General features: G+C 44.2%; 1 protein-coding gene across 1 annotated transcript in view; it reads left to right on the top strand.

Annotated features, from left to right (window-relative positions):
• The window catches only part of Frem2 (FRAS1 related extracellular matrix 2), a 133,036-nt gene extending 112,448 nt beyond the window's left edge, over positions 1 to 20,588 (top strand). The window contains exons 17-24 of the mRNA XM_075950736.1: positions 5,437 to 5,629; positions 7,678 to 7,782; positions 9,041 to 9,168; positions 9,257 to 9,391; positions 9,992 to 10,118; positions 11,420 to 11,607; positions 11,815 to 11,961; positions 14,504 to 20,588. Of these exons, the coding sequence (XP_075806851.1) occupies positions 5,437 to 5,629; positions 7,678 to 7,782; positions 9,041 to 9,168; positions 9,257 to 9,391; positions 9,992 to 10,118; positions 11,420 to 11,607; positions 11,815 to 11,961; positions 14,504 to 15,016 (1,536 nt within the window). The 3' untranslated portion in view covers positions 15,017 to 20,588. The remainder of the gene's footprint in view (positions 1 to 5,436; positions 5,630 to 7,677; positions 7,783 to 9,040; positions 9,169 to 9,256; positions 9,392 to 9,991; positions 10,119 to 11,419; positions 11,608 to 11,814; positions 11,962 to 14,503) is intronic.
• Positions 20,589 to 20,960: the final 372 nt, after the last annotated feature.

Genomic DNA, 20,960 nt, shown 5'->3' with positions numbered 1-20,960 from the left:
CACCTGTCGTAGACTTGGCACTTTAGCCTAAGCTAGCACTGTGCAAACAACTTTTACTAACCTGTACTTGCGACAGCTACCTTTGTGAAATATTGATAAGTTGCTACCGTGCGTGCGAGTGTGTGTGTGTGTGTGTGTGTGTGTGTGTGTGTGTGTGTGTGTGTATGTGTGATGTTTAAAGTTCTGTTTTGACACACAGGATATTCTGCCTCCAGACTCCTTATTCAGACTACTTTACCTATAAGAAAGAGTTGCCAAAGTGAAGGGACAATTGGAAAAATCCAGGGTTTTTGTGTGCTGACAACAACGACCTTTGTTGACTTTTGTGCAGTTTGACTATAGCTCTCATCAGCTTGTATTGAGACCTCCTTATTCGGTTGTATATGCATGAAGTAGTCACTTGACATCTAGTCTGTACTGGGAAACATCCCAGGGACTGGGTGAAGACCCCATACGCACCAGCAAAGGAGACTTATATAGGTCAAGTCATTACCCATTAAAAGGCTAAGAAGTTTGCCTCTTCAGAAAAATAATTTTAAAGTTCTTTAACTTTATTTGATTCTAAAACAATCTTTATCCATTAACCTCAAAATGCAAAGGCAGATAACAAAAAAGAAAAGATACATATTTAATAAATAATTCTGTTCTACCTCTACGTATATTCCGTTTCTGTTCTTGTTTGTTTTTTCTTTAATTAAGATTGTTTGAGCATGCAATAGAAACACTTGACGGAAGTTAAACTTAAGGTTTTTAGTTTTTGGTTGCTTGTTTTTTGAGAAAGGGTGTCTCTGTGTAGGTTTGGTGCCTGTCCTGGATCTAGCTCTTGTAGACCAGGCTGGCCTCGAACTCACAGAGATCCACCTGCCTCTGCCTCCCGAGTGCTGGGATTAAGGGCATGTGCCACCACTGCCTAGCTAAACTTAGTTTTTAAACAATTGAAAGTTTTGGTGATTTTTTTTCTTAAACAAGTGTGTGTGTTTTTTTTTTTTTTTTTTTTTTTTTGTTTTTTTTGAAAAGTAAAAGCATTCTCCTCAGCTTTCCTGGCTGTGGTTCAAGGCTAACGTCTTGACTCTCTCCACTTCTTAGGGATGCAGTAGTTAGCACGTTGCCCAACTGGCAGGCCTACGCTGTAGACATGCAGCCCAATTACAGTTTGCTCTTATGGCATGAAATTGCAGTATGCTCCTGGGAAGACAGACGCTCTGTGGTCTGGAAAAGTGAACGAATATTTTTCTTTAGCTGGTTTGTTTGAGGAAGAACTTTTGCCTCCTTTTTACAGGAGTGTTTGGTTTACAAACATGAACCCTGAGGCCAGAATGTGTATCTGAAGTCGGGTCTTTTAATCCTATTATTTTATATCGCCTTCACTGACTCTCTTATAAGTAAGTCATGCCACGTCAGTCAAGAGCAACGCAGTTCACACAGTGTTCATGATGTACGTGGTTGCCTATGCTCTCAGATTTTGCAGTTAATTTTTGTAACCAAAATAACGTCATTTCTGAACTCGGGAGAACAAATGAAAGTCAATTCAAGCCTAGCCCACTATCCCACCATGATGTCACAAAGACCCATTAATCTCTCTAGTAAGCATACACATCGCAATGGTGGTGGCTTAATTTTTCTTACTTTATTTTGTATGCTGCTTTATGTAATTTAACATGAGCATGTGCCCTGACAGGGAAAGGTCTTCAGAGTTATTTTTTTTCCTTTGAGACAGCCTTACTACATAGCCCTGGCTGGCTTTAAGCTCGCTGTATAAACTGGGCTTGCTGTGGACTCATAGAGATTCACCTGCCTCTGCCTCCTGAGTGCCAGGATTAAAGATGTGTACGCCCATACCTACCAGACTCATAACTTCATGGCTCCATGATGTTCCCCTTTTGAGTGTTTCGTCATAACGTCCTCAGCCATGTTTCTATGTTGTTTGTTAGGTTATCTATAATCCTCTATAGCAAGCATCCCTTGAAGTTGTCCTTCATTGTACACATTAGTGGCTCAATATTGTTGCCTACCTAGGGTCTGTGTCTTCCTCCTGATTCGCCCGCCTACAGAAGAGCTGTGATTGGGGAGAAACCGAGGTCTTCTTGTTCCTAAGCACTCTTGGGTGTTACTAGAAGAATCTGGCTGAGGATTTGAAATGATCCCCTCAACTGATCAGCTAGCTGCATACTATGAGACTTGAAGCATTATTTTTTTGATGGGTGATGTTCTTATATAGTCACCAATATCTCCATCTTGATAGATGTTTGAAGCGATAAAAGAACCAAGAAAAACACATCACAGTGGGAGTCGTTCCCCACCAGTGACATCCCTGAGCAAGAATTCTAACAACTCTGTCTGTGTTCTGTCTTTCAGGCAAATACAAACCACATATGCTGCATTAAGGAGCCATATACATGGGCTGGCAAACAAATTTTCAATGTTTTTTTGTTTCTAGTATATGTGGCCTAACTAAAACCCCTCAGATATGGGGATCTATATTTGTGCTATCTGGTGTGATTGCCGTTATCTCTGTGTGGCACTGAGTATGGGACTCTAGAGCCATGTGGTCCAGCATGGTAGCCATCAGCTATGTGCGGCTAATGAGCCTTGTAAATGGAGACCAAGTGGCCAGCCTCTGTATATGTATAATGCCACATATGACATTCATCCCCGCCCCCACCCATCTCACACGCAGAGAGCCCCCTGCCTCAGGCCCTTGGGCAAACAATATCCTCTCTACATAATATGCTTGGCACTCGGTTGCGTAATATAAATTTGACGGTATGTGTTACTTTCTCCAGGATATTTGCTCCCTTTAAATATAATCTTAAAATTGCTGTTCGTCTCTTTCTGTTAATTATCTTTAAATGTCAACAGGGGCATGTCAGTTCACTAATTGGGCCTCAGTTGATGATTTATGCCTTTAAAGGTCCCGAGGTTAAGGTTAAAAGAAATTGAATGCTCGGGAGAGTGGCGTCGGAAATTAATAGTTGCATTGCAGTTTTTGGTTGAAGAAACAGGCAAGTGACCGAAGGAGTGAAGTCGGGTCCGTTCAGTTCCTGTCTCCTCCAGGCAGAGATACTAGGTAGCCAGGAAGACCTGGCCCTAAATAAGAAAAACAAAAATGTATAAGACGAGGGTAGATCCTATGTTCAGAAACCACCACATCAAGGATTAAACAAAATAAACAATGAAACAGGTATGGGGACTCACACCTGTTATCACAGCACTCAGGAAGCTGAGGCAGGAGGATTGCCACTAGGCAGCATAGTAAGTCTCAAAAAGTTAAATAAAACCCAGTGAGGATCATACAGAGTGCTGTATTCCAGTTATCTTATTGAGAGTAAAAGTTAAAAATTCCCTCCTGAACTCCTCCACATGGCATTTGACGGAGAGTAGCTCAATACTGGCAAACATAAAGCTACGTGGTTTAATTGGAAGTCCATGCCTAAAGCCTAACATTGTAACTGGTGGATTATGAGAATCCCAGAATGAGGTATAAATCTTAACCACCAGTGGCATTATGGGTTGACCAAGTCACTTTCCCAGATAGCCAGAGTGTTAACTGCTCTCCGGAACCTATTGATCAGTGGTAGTAATTATGGCTGCTCTTGGAAAACACATCCCAAAGCCTTCAAGTCACAAGGCTCTGAGTTGTCAGGGAGCAGGGCGTGTCCGCTTCCCACAGGTGAGAACCGCACAGGTTGCTTGTCCGGTGGCTGGTTCTTTCCTGTTATGTGTATTCTCATTATTGATTTGGCTTGTCGTGTGTGTGACTGGAAGACTTTATTCTCAACTCCATGACAGTGTGACTTATCATAGTGCCATTCTCGTGACTGTATGTCTAGTCCCTATGTCAACTCTTTTTGGGTTTTTGGGTTTTTTTTTTTTTTTTGGTTTTTCGAGACAGGGTTTCTCTGTGGACTATGTCAACTCATTGTGGGACACCAGTTTCAACAACCTGATTAGAATGTCCAAGAAGAGTCAGCTGATGATTCCTTCCTGCACGGAGAGGCAATGTGATCGCTGCCCTGGTCCCTTAGAGCATTTGGAGATTAAAACGCAGTAATTTCTGTTAGGTGGTCTCAGGGCTACTCTGCATTGTATGAAGTATACTAAAGCGTGGGAGATAGGAATGCAGGCTAGAATCTAGGTCCAAATTCCATAGGCCACTCAGGAGATTCAGAGACTTCTGATTGGGGGGGTGGAGAGATGGAGAGGTAGCCAGGTGGTTAAGAGCACTGGCTGAACGTGCAGGCTTTAGTTCACAACACCCACATGGTGGCTCACAACTGTCTGTAGCTCAAGTTCCAGGGTATTTCATGCTTTCTTCTGACATCTGTGAGCACCAGGCCTGTATCATGTGGTACACATACATACATGCAGGCAAAACACTCATATATAGGAAATGAAAATAAGTTTTCAAAAATTTTGGTGAACTTGCCTAATTTCTCTGTGTCTTCATTTTTCTACCTCTTTGCTTTTAGTCATCATCCATCTATCCACCCATCCATCTATCCATCCACCCATCCATCTATCCATCCACCATTCATCCACCATCCATCCATCTATCCATCCACCCACCATCCATTCATCCATCCATCCACCCATCCACCCATCCATCCATCAAACCACCTTGCATACGTACAATTATGAGAATGCAAATATTAACTAGCTTTCACCAGTTACCAACAGGTTGTCTGAAATGTGGAAGATACTTGACAGGTGTCAATTTGTCCTCTGGACCTCCTTTATCCCACTGTTGAGTGCCAGAAGAAAGAAAATATAAAATTCAAAGACAGCTTATTTAAATTGTTTTGAAATATCCTAACTGCACCATGTCGTTGTTAAATATGCTTGTTTTTACATCTTTATGTTCTTCCTAACTTCCTCTACATGATTAAAAAATAGTTCATAGACACATCTTTGCATAGGAGTTCTAAACACACACCATTCCTCTGATGTGGATCGATAAAATGGAATATATCTATGTATCAGCCTATTATCCCTTAGTAAAAGGCAGAATGAACTGGAATAAGGGCAACTGGCAAGATTCATTTCTACATGATCAGAAGAGGCAAATGCAAGACGTGGATTAGCAGCCACCCAGACCGTGAGGAGGGTGACTTCCCCGGGCACTAGATTCCTAAAGTTGATTGTGGTGGTGGTTGCTTTATTCACTTAAATGGTAAATTATGTGGTATGAGGCCTGTACCTTGACAGGCTGTTCTATGCTGCTGAAAACAGTGTTTATTTTAAGGAAGGCTAGTGCTTATCCCTGCTGCCCGTGATAGTGGTAACAGTGTATGTGAAGTCAGGAAAACAGCACTGGGAAAGGCTGTCCTTTACATTCTTCATGGATGGCACAAAATCTTCAGGGAAGGGAAAAGAGATGGCTTCTGCCAGATCGGGCTGGTTTGCTTAACACTGATGGGAATGATTTCATCGTTTTAGGTCCTGAACCTAGTGCAGTCCTACGTGACCCTTCGAGTTCCTCTCTATGTCTCCTACGTGTTCCATTCCCCTGTCGGGGTGGGAGGCTGGCAGCATTTTGACTTGAAGTCCGAGCTCCGCCTCACGTTTGTGTACGATACTGCCATCTTGTGGAACCATGGGATAGGCAGCCCGCCCGAAGCTGAACTCCAAGGTGGGTTGGTGTGACTCCTAAAGCAACTCTCTTACCTATGGTAATGGTCCAGGAAGATAATTTTGTTTTTTCTCTTAGGTAAAAATAATGGGAGCACCTTTTAATACATTTTATTTCTATATTCATCAATAATGTGACTTTTTAAACCTTTGGCATGCATGGAAAACTCTTAACAAAATCATATCAATGCCTCAAACTTTGCATTGTGTGTCTATGAAATTTAATTTCTTTATTTCAGGCATCTCCCACTCTATTTTAAGCCTATTTTAAGTGACTAATTTTTGTATTTTACATAATGAATCCATATAGCTTCCTGGTTTTTACCAGATAGAGAGATCCGAGTTGAAAATTGGGTGTAAAATCAGGAGTACAGTTGCACATTTTGCTTGCAAAATAAGAGGATCGATTTATAGTCTAATGATAAACCATGTCCTGGTTTCTAGTTCTGAAACTACAATTAATTTACTGTGATCTGTGTCATCTCAAGCACATTGCTTAAACTTGGAGCGGGGGTAATTTCCTATGAAGGGTGCACAAAGCTTCTATCGCTGTCTGGTTTGAAAGTCTGTCATTCAGTGATATCTTGGGCAAATGTCCTACCACGCTGGCGTGGAGAGCTGCTGACTGTAGGCCCTTTAGCACCTGTGGATCTGCCGGTACCCATGTAGAAACTGTAAAGTCCAGACACTCACCAGAGCATGTGGCTCACCCCTGTGCTCCCAGCATTCAGAGGATGAAGCAGGAGGGTAGCTGTGGCCTAGGACAGCCTGAACCACTTAATAAGACTCACTCACAAAAAAATATTAATAAGCAAAAAGCAAGCCAAGCCCACCAGTGTCAGACTAACTTATGAACAGAGTTTGTGAACTTTTTTGTCGATGGCATAGCTGAAGTATAATTCCATCATATAGGACAGATTAAAATCCCCTTAGCACTATGGGGGAATTGCAGTGACCACCTAGATGATCAATCCGGATCACATCAAAGGTTTTAACTCTACCTCTCATTTTAGAAGATGCCTTTAAAGTTAGTACCTCCCAGCTCTCGCTTTTAGGTGGAAGTGTGGGGATTGGGAGGATCTTACCAGGCTGGCCTAGAATTCACTGGATAGCCTAGGCTGGCCTCAAATTCTCTCTCCTACCTGTAACTCTTCAGTATTTGGAATCTCCAGTTGATTTTTCTCAGCTTGTTCATCTGGCAAGGGCGCTGGTGGAGAATCATCAGAGTTTTCTCTAAGCCCATAAATTTTGCAGTTGTTCTGGGAGCTCAAACCAGTTTCCACACACCGGTCCCAATCTCTACAGTGTCAACAAGGCCATTTGTTTGTCATTTCTATTAAATTACAGGTTGGTTTTTTGTAAACTAGAACTGTGGGGAAAAAAAGTATCATAGTCATCTGTGTATTTTATAGTGACATGAATTATATTAGTTAATTTATTTTGCCCCATTTATCCTTATAAAAGAAAGAAACTTATACCATTTATCATTACTGTTATTGTCTAGAATTTAACTGATAATATCTGCTCATAGAAAGTTTAAAGAATGTAGTGGTATAGTACTTTTATTTTGATAAATAAATCTTGCCTGAAGACAAGAGGTAATCGTGACATATTTGGTGCCCAGTGTGGGGCTTCAACCCATGACCCTGAGATTAAGAAGAGTCCCATGCTCTCTCTCCTCTCATTTTATACTCCCTCTAGTGCTGGGATTAAGGGTGTATAACTCCCTAGTACTGGGATTAAAGGTTTAGGCCACCACCACCACCTGGATTTGTTTCTGCATTGATCTTGTGTAACCCAGGGTAGCCTTGAACTCACAGAGATCCATCTGACTCTGTCTCCCAAATCCTGGGATTAAAGGTGTGTGTCACCATCGCCTGACTTCTGGTGGCTTTAGCTTTGCCTCTGGTCTTCAGGCAAGAGTTATTTATCGAAATATAAATAATATACTACTACAAAAGACTTCCATTAGACCACATGTGCCAGAAAGGAATCTGTACATCAGGGTCTCCGGCCACCTGTATTTTCACCATCACGTGCGTTCTGTAGGCTCTCTCTACCCGACCAGCATGCGCATCGCTGAGGACGGACGGCTGGCTGTGAACTTCAAGACGGAGGCTCAGTTCCATGGCTTGTTTGTGCTGTCACATCCTGGTAAGTCCTGTTGTCAGGGAGCTGCCCCCTCCCACACAACCACATGTACAGCTTCCTGTCCGCACAGGTCTCAGTATGCTTGCTGGCTGGCTTTGAAGCTCTTCGTTTCATACAAGTTCAGTATGAGTAGTTACATCCTTCATGCTTGGTCACCGTTCATCTCTGTCTTATATTGGAAAGCTATCGCTATGCGAGCTTCCACAACTGTCTTTCTCTGTGCTTTGTTGCTATGATACCTCATTTCCGTCGGTTCATTTGGCCAGCGCTTCTCCGCTCAGTTTTTTTTTCTAGGTCTACGAGGAACCTTTGAGTGGAGGCAGAACAAGTATTTTGCTTTCATTCTCAAGTTTCAGACATGTGAGCTGCAATTGACAGAGACTGGCTCAGCAGTGACTGGCTGTGCTTTGAATATTAATACAATATGTCAGTATGTCAATAAGCTCATATCTGTTCGTTTTACAAAGGCTCCGTGATTAGAAATGGTTTGGTTTTTTTTTCTTTGACGTCCCACGGTGCCCAGCTGGTTTCCCGTGTTACTGCAGTACCGCTTCTGTCGGGTTGGAAGTGGAAGCCGTCCACTGGCTAGCTTCACAGTCAGCCTCTTCCCGGGCATGAGTTCTCACTAAGGAAGGAGAGGAACAGCTGAATGATCAAGAAGAAAAGAGAACCCGTTGTGATTTGTTAAGCAGATTAAGCTGTAGGAAATGGGGACCCAAAAGGGATCATATGGCCTCATTGCCATGATGAGTTCTGGGGAGCGAGGGTGTCCTGGACTTTGGGATCTCTTCTAAGTGCCCACCTCTCTAATGGCCTAGCTCTGTGATTAGATTAGACAGGCAATCTAATTAGAATTACAGTTCATTCATAAGATGACTTGGCTAATGGGAAGTTCTGCACCTGGCTCTGGTGTGCTATCCCAGCATTCGCTCAGCCCGGGTTGCTGCACGGACTCCCTGGAGAAGCCCTGAGCCCCTACCTTTTGGCCAAATTATATAGATCAGAAATAAAGCAAATGAGGAGTTCAAAGTCGCACAGCCTATCTAGGATCTTTGGAGTGTCCCCATAGTCACTCTCTGCCCAGGGCTTTTTTTGTTGTTTTGTTTTGTTTTTCCATTTTGCAATGCAGATAAACATACCAGCCTTGAAGACTTGTAAGAAAAAATTAAATCCGAGGCGATATGGTACTTCAAAAACTACGCGGTTGTGGACTCTTTCAATTTAACCTCCAAACCACTGTGACTTCCGGTATTTTTTTCAGCTTCCTTTACCAGCTCGGTGATCGTGTCTGCTGACCATCCAGGCCTCACCTTTTCCCTCCGCCTCATCAGGAGTGAGCCAACCTATAACCAGCCAGTCCAGCAATGGAGTTTTGTGTCAGACTTTGCGGTAAGTATCTCCAAGACCTTTCTTTCTCTGCTGCCTTCTGATGACACTACGCATTTCAAACAGAAAATGCCTTCTCCCCTCTTCAAAGGTTCGTGACTACTCAGGCACATACACAGTAAAATTGGTGCCATGCACCACCCCACCCAACCTGGAGTACCGGCTGCCTGTCACCTGCAACCCACGAGAACCTGTCGTCTTTGATCTTGACATCCGATTCCAACAGGTACCTGTCTCAGAACTGTCCAAACAGAATCCACTTTGCTCAAAGTCATGATTTTCTTTAATCAATACATGTGTTTTCACAAGTGGGTGACTTAATTCTCAAATACTGAGAGAGAAGGAAGTTGGACAGGAAGGAACCAAGAGAGAAAAGGAACTCATTTTGTCTGTTTTTATTTCTAACATAAAAACCATGGTCTCAGTTCGTGGAAGAACTATTTAGATGTTATCTGATGTTATGTCTCTCCTGCAATGTGCCATCTTGGAGGTGTGACAATTTCCCATAGAATTCTACACTTCATCGTGTTCTCAGTCTTCAAAGACAATGGGAATCCACCTCTTAATACATAACTGACCTTACGTACTGGTAAAAGTTGAATAGCAGTCTTGGTCCAAGAACTTATACTGTTAGCCTCTTGCTGACCATGATTCTTACAAACACTTTACATATATGTTCTGATCAACCTGTAGATACAAGAGCAAGTGACACCACTTACCCTCACTCTAAAAGAAGAAATGGTTTCACGTCACCAGTTTTGTTTCTCAAAAGCAAAATCGGACACATCAGGGCCACCAATAATAAAAGGTTTCCCCTTTGGCATAGGTCAGCGACCCAGTGGCAGCTGAGTTTAGCCTGAACACGCACATGTATTTGCTGTCTAAGAAGAGCCTCTGGTTGTCCGATGGATCCATGGGATTTGGGCAAGAGAGTGACATTGCTTTTGCAGAAGGTAACACTTACCAGATGAGATGATGGTTCTGTTGTCCTGTGTGTCTGCAACGCCTGCTTGTCCTATGTGTCTGTGATGTTCTGTGTCCTGCGTGTCTGTGATGTTCTGTGTCCTGCATGTCTGTGATGTTCTGTGTCCTGCGTATCTGTGATGTTCTGTGTCCTGTGTGTCTGTGGTGGTTGTATGTCCTATGTGTTTGTGATGTTCTGTGTCCTGTGTGTCTGTGATGGTTGTACGTCCTATGTGTCTGTGATGTTCTGTGTCCTGTGTGTCTGTGACGTTCTGAGTGTCCTGTGTGTCTCTGATGTTCTGTGTCCTATGTGTCTGTGATGTTCTGTGTCCTGTGTGTCTGTGACGTTCTGTGTGTCATGCGTGTCTCTGATGTTCTGTGTCCTGTGTGTCTGTGATTTTCTGTGTCCTGTGTGTCTATGATGTTCTGTGTCCTGCGTGTCTGTGACATTTTGTGTCCTGTGGATCTGTGATGTTCTGCGTGTCCTGTGTGTCTGTGATTTACTGCCTCTCCTGTGTCTATGGTACTTTGATTTATTAACATTTCCAGGGAGAATCCTATAGCCTCTTTGACATGATAGATGAGTCTTATTCATTTTGACTTATGCAAAGAAAAACTAAAATTTGGTATATGATGCTAAATGGCTTTTACATTTCAGGAAATATAATGTCCATCTCCATTTCCTAAGTCACTTTTGGGTTATTTTGTTGTTGTTGTTCATTGGTTTTTCAAAATTCTTTTTGAATTTTCTTAAGTTGAAGTCTCTGAGCTGTGTGAGTAATATCTCATAGATGAAGTCTGTGCCTCCCTTGTCCGAGGCTGTATGCTCAACTCCTAGCAAAATACATAGTGAAGTCATGGATGGGATGCGGGGAGCAATGTCAGGGGCTTTGTTAAACCCACCTTCAAAAGCTAATGAACTGAATTAGGGCTTTTGTTGATATGTTCTTTCTTAGTGTTAGTTTGTGTTGTATTAGTAAACATTTCACAACTAATTACCTCATGTAAACTGGACTTCAACCACAAAGGGGCGCTATACTACCATGTCATAGATCAGACTTTAGATCACTGCCACACGCGGTTGAGAATCAGGGCCTTCATAGGCCTTGCTTCTCTGTGCTCAGTCTAGTCTGTGTCGCAGGGAGTGGGCCAGATCCAGAGGCTCACACTGAGAGAGCGTCCATGTTCAGTGACAGGTTAGGGGGCAAAGGAAAGAATCCGTGTCGCCGTTGTCATTCATGGTTTGCGGTGTCAACTCGATGACAGAACTGCATTTTCATGTCTGCTCTAGGGGACATGATTTATGGCCGTGTCATGGTGGACCCTGTCCAGAACCTGGGTGACTCCTTTTACTGCAGCATTGAGAAGGTGTTCCTGTGCACAGGGGATGACGGCTACGTGCCAAAGTACAGCCCCGAGAATTCAGAATACGGCTGCCTGGCTGACTCTCCTTCGCTCTTGCACAGATTTAAAATTGTGGTAAGTGCTTTGACCCGGCGAACTGTATCAAGTGTCAAAGATGAGGCTTCTCAAGCTTAACTTATATTTTGAAGCAATATCATCATTTTATTTAAATTACATAGTGACATTTCGTGGTGATTTGTTCTTGCCCAACGTTACTGGAGAACGTTCCATCCTTGCAAACTTGGCACTGGCTACAGAAATAATCTTCCTTCTTGCTTCCAGGATAAGGCTCAGCCTGAGACTCAGGCTACCAGTTTTGGAGACGTCTTGTTTAATGCCAAACTGGCAGTAGATGACCCTGAAGCCATCCTCCTAGTAAATCAGCCTGGATCAGATGGCTTTAGAGTAGACTCGACACCACTCTTTCAGGTAGGTGTGTCTGGACCTACTTATGGTAGCTACGTAACTGGTAAGTACTTAACACTCTGTCTCAGGCATCACATAGAGAAATGAACATAAGAGCAGCTATGCATATAGTGAATGGGAAGATTGGGAATGCTTAGGTTCTGTCTATTGTCTTATTAGTGCCTACGGTTAAGAGCACTGGCCACTCTTGCAGAGGACCTGGGTTCAATTCCCTGCACTCACACATCAGTTCACAACCATACATACATACATATATATATGTGTGTGTGTGTGTGTGTGTGTGTGTGTATTATATATGTATATTCAGCTCCAGAGAATCCAAATCCTTCTTCTGTCCTCCTCATGCATGTGGTACATAAACATACATGCAGGCAAAATACCCATTCACATAAAATGAAAAATAAATATTTTTTCAAAAGAATGTGTAATGAAGATTCTTATTCAACTTATCATACATGTCTGACAGCTGGGCAGTTTACTTTTCTTAGTCCTGTGTTTTTATGATTCATCTTATTGGAGTAAGGGCTTATATAAATTGATAGGCTCAGAAAAGCCATCATGAACAGGAAATAAAGTCTTCACTCTTGGAGATTCCATAGACGAAGACTGAAAATTCTGACCCAAAGACAGAATGACTAGAGAGATGCAGGTAGTTACGACGATGCCAGACAGGCATGGGTGCAGCACCTAGAAATGGGCCTGTGTCGTGGGCAAGGGTATTCTTCAGGAGAGTTCCAAGGGAGTTACGCAAACAGAACTTTATACACACAGGGGAGATGTGTTATTCTTTCTCAGCCTCAGGAAAAATGTATACATGCATGCATGGGCATGCACATGGTGGGGGTGGGGTGTGTACGTGTGGAGGTGTGGGGTGTGTACTGTAGGGGTGGGGTGTATACTGTGGGGGTGGGGTGTGTACTGTGGGGGTGGGGTGTGTACTGTGGGGGTGGGGTGTGTACTGTGGGGGTGGGGTGTGTACTGTGGAGGTGTGGGGTGTGTACTGTGGAGGTGGGGTGTGTACTGTGGGGGTGGGGTGTGTACGTGTGGAGGGGTGGGGTGTGTACTGTGGGGGTGGGGTGTGTACTGTGGGGGTGTGGGGTGTGTGCGTACTAGAGGGAGGAAGGAAGAGCGCATATGCCCACAATACAGGGTATGTGCACCTGCATACACATGAATGTGGAGGTCAGAGAACACTCTGGCCTCTCTTCTCAGCAGCTGTCCACCTTATTTGTGAGTCAAGTCTCTCACTGTCCCAGAGCTCGCCACGAAGGCCAGACTGGCTGGCAAGCGAGCCCCAAGGGTCCAATACTTTCCCTGTTCCTATTACGGGGACTACAGGTGTGGGCCACCATGCCCAGGTGTGAGCCACCGTGCCCAGATGTGAGCCAACATGCCCAGGTGACTCCTCAGGTATGAGCCACCGTGCCCAGGTGTAGGCCACCGTGCCCAGGTGTGGGCCACCATGCCCAGGTGTGGCCCATCAATGCCCAGGTGTGGACCACCTTGCCCAGGTGTGAGCCACCGTGCCCAGGTGTGGGCCACCGTGCCCAGGTGTGGCCCATCAATGCCCAAATGTGGGCCACCACACCCAGGTGTGAGCCACTGTGCCCAGATATGGGCCACCACACCCGGTGTGAGTCATCGTGCCCAGGTGTGGGCCACCATGCCCAGCTTTTTTACTTAGGTTCTGGAGTTCGCTTTACCAACCGAGCCATCTCCAAGGAAGGACTGTTTCTTCATCTGAATCTTCTCAAACTAGTATTCTACCATTTTCATTCTGAAGTCTCAAAGCAGCTCACTTCCCTAAATCTTGAATGCCCCAAAGAATTATCTAAAAGCCTTTCTTTTCCAGGTACTTTAAAAATAAAAGCTTAAAAAACTGATTTGCCAGCATGATTTGGGCATGGTGGCTGACACCTTTTATCCCAACACACAGGAGGCAGCGGCTGGCGCATCTCCATGAGTTCCAGGCCAGCCTGGTCTACAGAGTGAACACTTCTAGGCTCCCCAGGGCTAAACAGTGAGGCTCTGTCCCACAAAAGAAACTAAGAGAAACCTGATTTCCCAACCCCCATAGTTTTGCAGGCAAAGAAGTCACATCAGATAGGCTGAGGCTTGTGCTGTGGTTCTGACTGTAGCACTAAGTAGGTAAAAGAGGCGGACAAAACACCAAACTGTGTGTGTCCTCATTCACCTGTTTTTTTTTATTAACACGCTAGACTGAGAGATCATAGTGTTTACTGTGACTGTAAATACAGTCCATGGTCACCTAAGAGGGGTAAGGATGCTCGGGGGCCATAAGGCAATGATATAGCACTTGTTTAACATATATAACAGCCTGAGACTGAATCCCCAAACAGCAAAATAAAGAGGCGTGGGAGTCACACAGAGCATATTACGGAGTCTGTCACCGAAGAGTGTGGTGTGAATTAATTCCCAGAAAATGTCATTTCTCATGACCTCTGTCATTCATTTCTCTTGCAGACATCCTGAGTTGGGACTACACAGAACTGAGTTTCCTAACACGTAGGGTTGTGTTTTCTAGGTTGCTTTGGGCCGAGAATGGTACATACACACAATCTACACCGTCAAGTCCAAGGACAGCAGCCATCGAGGAATTGGCAAGAGGAGCTTGGAGTACCGGTACCATTCTGTGCTGCATCAGGGACAGCCCCAGGCACCACCTACCAAGAGCTGGAAGAAGAGAGCCATCAGGAGCACACCCTTGCTGGCTCGGGAAATAGGGGCTGAGAACAATCGGGGAACAAACCTCCAGCACATCTCCCTGGACCGCCGTGACAAGAGGCAGGTACCCCGTGGAAGAACTCCTCCTGATGGCGTCCTGCCCTGGGAGCTCAATAGTCCCGGTTCTGAGGTCAGCCTTATCACTGTCTTGGGAGGCACTGCGGTGGGATTGCTCGCTGTCTGCCTGGCTGTGTTTGCAGCCGTCGTGTGCAAGAACAAGAGCAGCAAGGGCAAGGATGCTCCACGGGGCTCTGGAAGCAGTGAGCCTATGGTGCCCCCACGGAACCACTACAGCGACAGCTCGGAGGTGTGATAGCGTTCTCTTCCTACGCCTCAGAAAAAAACTGTGCAAAAGCCCCAACTGTCTGGGACCAGCGGCAGAGAATTGGGGACTTCTGCAACAAAGGTGCTCAGAGACCCTGACTGTATTAAAAGGTTTTGATTTAAACTCCACTGCTTCATACATGCATCAAAGGACAAATTCAAGCCACATCTTTCCCGCCCCCTGCCCCTAGAGGAGGCATCCAGGATGCTTAGAGCCCTGAACGGCTGTCAGGGGAGGTGCTTCTTGTTGCAGGCATCAGAGGAAATGAACCTTCTCAGAGATGCTCAACGGTGCTAAGGGACTCTGCGAAGTCTGAGAGAAGCTGGCTATTCCTCTGTTGTCACATTGGTGTGAGCTCTGAAGGTGCATTTGTCACATTGTTCATTGTATAACTGAAAGGTTTCCCGTGGTAGTTCAGAAGGGTGATGAACCCACTGTTTGACAAGTTTTCCAGTCTGTGAAGACAGCATGAAGTCGTGACCAGGGCTAGCTCAACCCACAAATCACCTCTTACTGCTGGGAAAGCGTTGGAATGAATAGGGAGAAGGAAAACGCCTCACTTGGCTCTGAACTGCTTCTCATTCTCCTCCGACCTCATTTGTCTTTATTTGCTTATTTAACGTTAAGTTAAACCAAAGAGTATGTTCATTCTGGAAACGAGTTTTAAGAGACTGGTATGTTTGGTATATAACAGTGCCCACGTTCTTGCTAATCAGCCTCACTGGTGCCCAGCCATAGAATGGGGAGCTAGAGAGCTGTAGACCTGATGGCAAAGAGATGCCATGGAGTTAAATTCACCACAGGACAAGGTTCTTAAGAACTGAGCCTAGATGTTTGCAGTACCGAACCCAAAAATCACGAGAAACACCTTTACCAATGGTGAAGGGAGAAAGTCGTACTGATTTCCACACTGTGTACAACCAGAATGCCTCTTAGGCACGCTGTCAAGAGCGGGGATGGCAAGTGACATTAGCCCACAGAGTCACACCCACATCCAGTGCTTGGATCAGCCATAGAAAATTGTATTAGGTTTATATCTGTCTGAATAATGGGAATCTCTATGTGTGTCACTCGGGAAATTGTCTGGGAGTGGCCAGTACTGTCAATCATACGCTGTTGATCCCAGAGGAGAACACACCTGTCTGGCCTCTTCAGTTCAGGGAGCCGGTGCTATGAGATCCCCCTCCAGGACTCTATCTGGGGTTTGTCACTGTGCAAAGACTCCTTGGCATTGCCTATCTCTTCAGGAATGGGTCTCTACCCGACATAGGATTTTCTTCTTAGAAGAGGGGCATTTCAGCTGAGTAATGGCCACTCCCCTAAAACCTGGTGAATGTATGTCATACAGAGACTGAGTGTTTTTCCCCGTAGAACCCTAACCCTCTAGTGCTGCACGGAATGATTCACCCTTCAGCCGCACCCTGGCCAAGCTGGGCACCCTGGTAGCATGGAGATAGGTGGAAGGCAAATTTCATCTCTGTCGCTCCTGTATGTCTGTGGGTGTCTGTGAGTAGCCATCAATTCAGAAAGGGGGGCTACATTACCCCTTCAGTCTCTTCCAATGGATGAGGTAGACTCTAGCGTACTAATACTGGGGAGCTTTACAAGTTCAGAGGTTCCTTCCACTCCCAAGAGGACTCACGGGTACACAAAGAACTGGCCGCGCCGGGGGTCAGATCACGTGGTTTGATACCAACCTAGCTTTGTTTTACTTCTGGCAGGTGCTCAGCTCCATGCTTGGCTACCTCGTAATTTGGGAATTCACGCGATGCCAACAGCATAGGAATTTTGACTACTTAGCTTTGGGCCCAGCTTCTGAAGACTGCTTGAGCAGCTGTCTCAAGTTGGCTGTCTGTCACTAGCAGTTGAGAGCTTCCGAGCCTGACTACCCTGTGATCTTCAGGTCAGGAAGTGCATAGAGTAATTTATGCCACATCATTATAACATGTGTTTTTGCCAGGCAGCTCCTATGCCAAATTTCAATCAGCTGTACATTATTCTACTGAAGCTATTGTCTATAAATTAGATGGTATATTAAATACAATTCCCAATAGGATAGATAAGTATTCTTTCTCTCTCCCCGTCCCTTCCCTGACTTCTTTTATTTGTATTTTTTCATAATTTTAAAAATATCTATTTACTAAACATGGTGCTTAAAATGCAGTAATCGTTTTAAAAGGCTTTTCAATAGGAAAAATGTTTTTTCTAAATAAAGTCCTCGTTTCCAATGTTTTTTTTAAATATTCTGATATTTTGAGAACAAATACATGAAATAAATTTCCATAGAGAACAGGAAGTCAGCAATTATAGTTTTTGATTTCCTCCAAGCCTCCTGAGACAGACCAACATCTGGTTGATATTACACACTAAGAACAAAAATAAATATTACCATGAGGAGTACAGACAAGAAAACATTAAAATATGTGAGTAATAGGGTTGGGGAGATGTCTCAGCGGGGAGATACACACAATATAATATATACAATCTGTACTGGGGATTGTACTATGACTTACGCGGGCCAGGTGGCACCCTATCTCTGACCTACAGCTCTCAACCCTTTCTGAATGTTTTGCTTTGAGACAGCCTAAAAAGTTGCCCTGACTGGCTGGGAATTTGCTCTTTGGTTCAGGCTGGCCTGAACTTTCAGTCTTCCTGCCTCAGTCACTCGTGTAGGGAGGACCAGAGGCCTGCAGCAGCACTGCCCTCTCTTCTAAGATTGGTCATCCATTTGGAGCAGTGATTGGACACCAGGCTCCTCACCTTGTCTTTGGACAGCAGGTAATCAGATACGGCTCTGTCCTTGGAGGAATGGATCAAGATTAGCAGAATCTCCTCTACACAAGAACACAGAGGTGTGTATGTCTGTGACCCCCAATGAAAACCTCTTAGAATATCAACATTAGGTTCCACTTTTTTAACCTTAAAGATAATAGCCCTGTGAGGCAAGACTAGTACACAGCCTGACATTTGTAAACACTCCATGTCTACTCAAAATCAAGGGAAAACCTATGTGCAGCAAAACAGTTCCTTCAAGCCACCTTACTGTGAGTTCTTCCTCAGGGTAACAATCACAAAGTCAATATATAAACGTGTGTATAGACAGGTGTGGTGGCTCACACCTTTAATCTCAGCACCCAGGAGGCAGAGGCAGGTGGATCTTAATGAGTTTGAGGCCAACTTAATGAGTTCCAGGATAGCCAGCGTTATGTAGAGACCACATCAAAAACAAAAATTAAAAAAAAATGTAAAAACGGCTTCATGCGGTGGTGCATGACTTTAATGCCATCCCTGGGGAGGGAGAAGCAGGTGGATCTCCATAGTGACAAGCCAGAGTAACAAAGAGAGATCCTTTCTCAAAAACCAAAGCAAATCGTGTGTGAAAAGATTGCAGAGAGCCCTTTTTCACGCATAGGTGCTGGGGGTCAAACTGTTTCCAGGAGGAGAAACAAAGTGGCGATCTCAGAATTGAACTCAGAATCGTGGAGTTTAAGAGTTCGTTTGGGAAATCTGTTTGATGGTGACGTGGAAACGTCCAGTTCTTTGGTAAAAAGAAAAGAAAGGGAATATTTATAATCATGCAAATGCTTTACAAATTGGAAATGACCTTGAAAGCAAACCAGGTGACCATCTTCTTGCGTCCTTTCTTCTTTCAAACCGGGAAAGCATCCACGAGACAAAGAATACAAGTTTTCACTGACTTACTACAAACGAATGGGTCCCGAATGCCTAGTGGTGCTCAGCTCTGTGTGTAATTAGAAAGAAACATCTAACTACTGCTATTAGAATGCTATTACAATGCTTGCAGACACACACACACACACACACACACACAAATCTCAGTTCCAGGCAGAGAGAATTGCTAAATGCCTTGTTCTCATCGAAATAACATGGGTGATTTTCATTTGTAAAAACCTATTGTGGGGGTTTCAGATAGTCATTCAAAGGCTAATGTATTTCCTGAAAATGTTTTCTTAGAACTGAATGACAGACATTTCAGGACAGATGCATCAGCTCACAGCCACACCGCTGTGAGAGAGGGGAGGGTTCGCAGGGTTGAGTGGCTGCTTCTACTTCGATCAAAAATTAAAAGGAGAACCTGTTTTCCTTCCTTTTCCACCAGAAAGACCACAGAGAAGTCAGAGGGGGGAGGAGACCTGATGTCCTAACCCAAGTGGATAAAATAAAACAGGCTAAAATGATTCCTTTGGTCGCCGAAGAGCTGTGTTTTCTCAGTTTCTTCTGTCATAAGAGTGTGCTCAACTTCTTTTCTTTCGCGTGTTTTCTCAGGGTCACGCTTTGCACCAACAAGAAACTATCCCTGTCCTGGCGTACCTCTCTCCTGCCACTGCCTCCCCTTTTCCTTTCCTGCCCTCTTTCCTTAACAAAATGGCCTAGATTTTTCTGTGGGGTCTCTTTCCCATGTCTCTAGCAGCACGCTCCATTTCCTTGTGAAACCTTTAGCATTTCAGTGGGTAGTGAGCGTTCTAACCCATCCTAATGCCACGCCGCAGGCCTGCTGCCACCTTCCTGTGTACGATATTATAGGTTTAGATGGGGGGAAAGCCTTTCTGCCAAAGGAAAAGGACCATACTGAATGATAGGACAGCCACGTACATCTCAATGTTATCGTCTCAAGATAAATTTCATTAAGAATAAAAGTCAAAAACCACACACATAAAATCCATTAGACTAACTGAATACTTTGTCGCGAGATCAGCAGTCATGAATGTCTACAGTATTGAGGCTTTTAGAATTATAATTGTTAAACACCCAGTGTTCTTCTGCTATTAGCCCGACAGTGCCTTCTCTGACTGCATGAGTGCTTCAGCAACCCAGGTCAAGTTCTACATGCATTTATTTTTTCCAGGGTGTGGACACTCCTCCACACTGTCAGTATTGTGCTCTAAAGAGAGAGGAGAGAGAGAGAGAGAGAGAGAGAGAGAGAGAGAGAGAGAGAGAGAGAACGTAGATTTTTAACTAAAAAAGGAGCATATAATAAAAATGACATTGTAGAAGTTGGTCTTGGATTAGAAAAAAAACATAAATTCTGTATGGTAGCTCACATTACCACACACAATGCTCAGTGGTCTTCTCCTGGGATGGGACTCTAAGCTTCCAGCAAGGTTTCTTTGGTTTATTTGTTTTTTGTTTTTCATTTTTTTTTTTTTGGTTTTAGCCCATTTATGTATAAAACAAAGCTTTACCCTGGACAAGGACTGTGTTTTATAATTGTATCAAGGACGTCCTCCCCTCCAAGGTGACCTCCACTACGTTAGCAAGCCCGTATTTATCTACCACTGAGAGGCACAGCTGGGTCATGGAATTATTTGCAGCCTGCCCTGTTTCCGGTGCAGATGCTTCAGACGCTGACAGGGTCTCATTGCTTTGTGTCTTTGCTAAAGTACTGCATATTTGCTGGATATTAAAGTTAATTCCTGAAAATCGAATTATGCAAATAGTTTGGAGCCATGCACTCTTAAACCCATGTCTTAAATAACTCTTTCTGTTATTTGTACTATAGCCATACCTGTTCTGCTTCAGATTATATCCTGTGCTTAATATAAATAAAAGTCCGTACCACTTGTGTTCAGATGGCCAGTTTATTGCAATGTCTTCCTGTCGCTTTTGTTTGTACTGAAGTGAAAAAAACTCCTGCAAGCTGCTAAGAATAGCGTTCTGGTTCTGGATTGGGACTCACACGTGCCCGTTGGTGGGTGTATGACTCCCACTGTCTTTCTGAAACGGGTAGCAAACATATTCTGTCTCTTAGCAAGATAAACTCACAGGTCTAGGGGCTTGTCCACCAGCTGTAGCAAGATACAGCCAAAGACCTCCTTGGTTGTTTCAATGAAACAAGTGTGAACTCACCAGGCCTTTGTTGCAGGTGGTTATACCCTGCTGTGATTAGGAAACCTGACCTAGCTTTACTGAT

This window comes from Microtus pennsylvanicus, chromosome 16 (assembly GCF_037038515.1).
Source record: "Microtus pennsylvanicus isolate mMicPen1 chromosome 16, mMicPen1.hap1, whole genome shotgun sequence".
Taxonomy (NCBI): domain Eukaryota; kingdom Metazoa; phylum Chordata; class Mammalia; order Rodentia; family Cricetidae; genus Microtus; species Microtus pennsylvanicus.
Note: the sequence above shows the minus strand (reverse complement) of the source record. Positions and strands in the feature narration are given on the sequence as shown.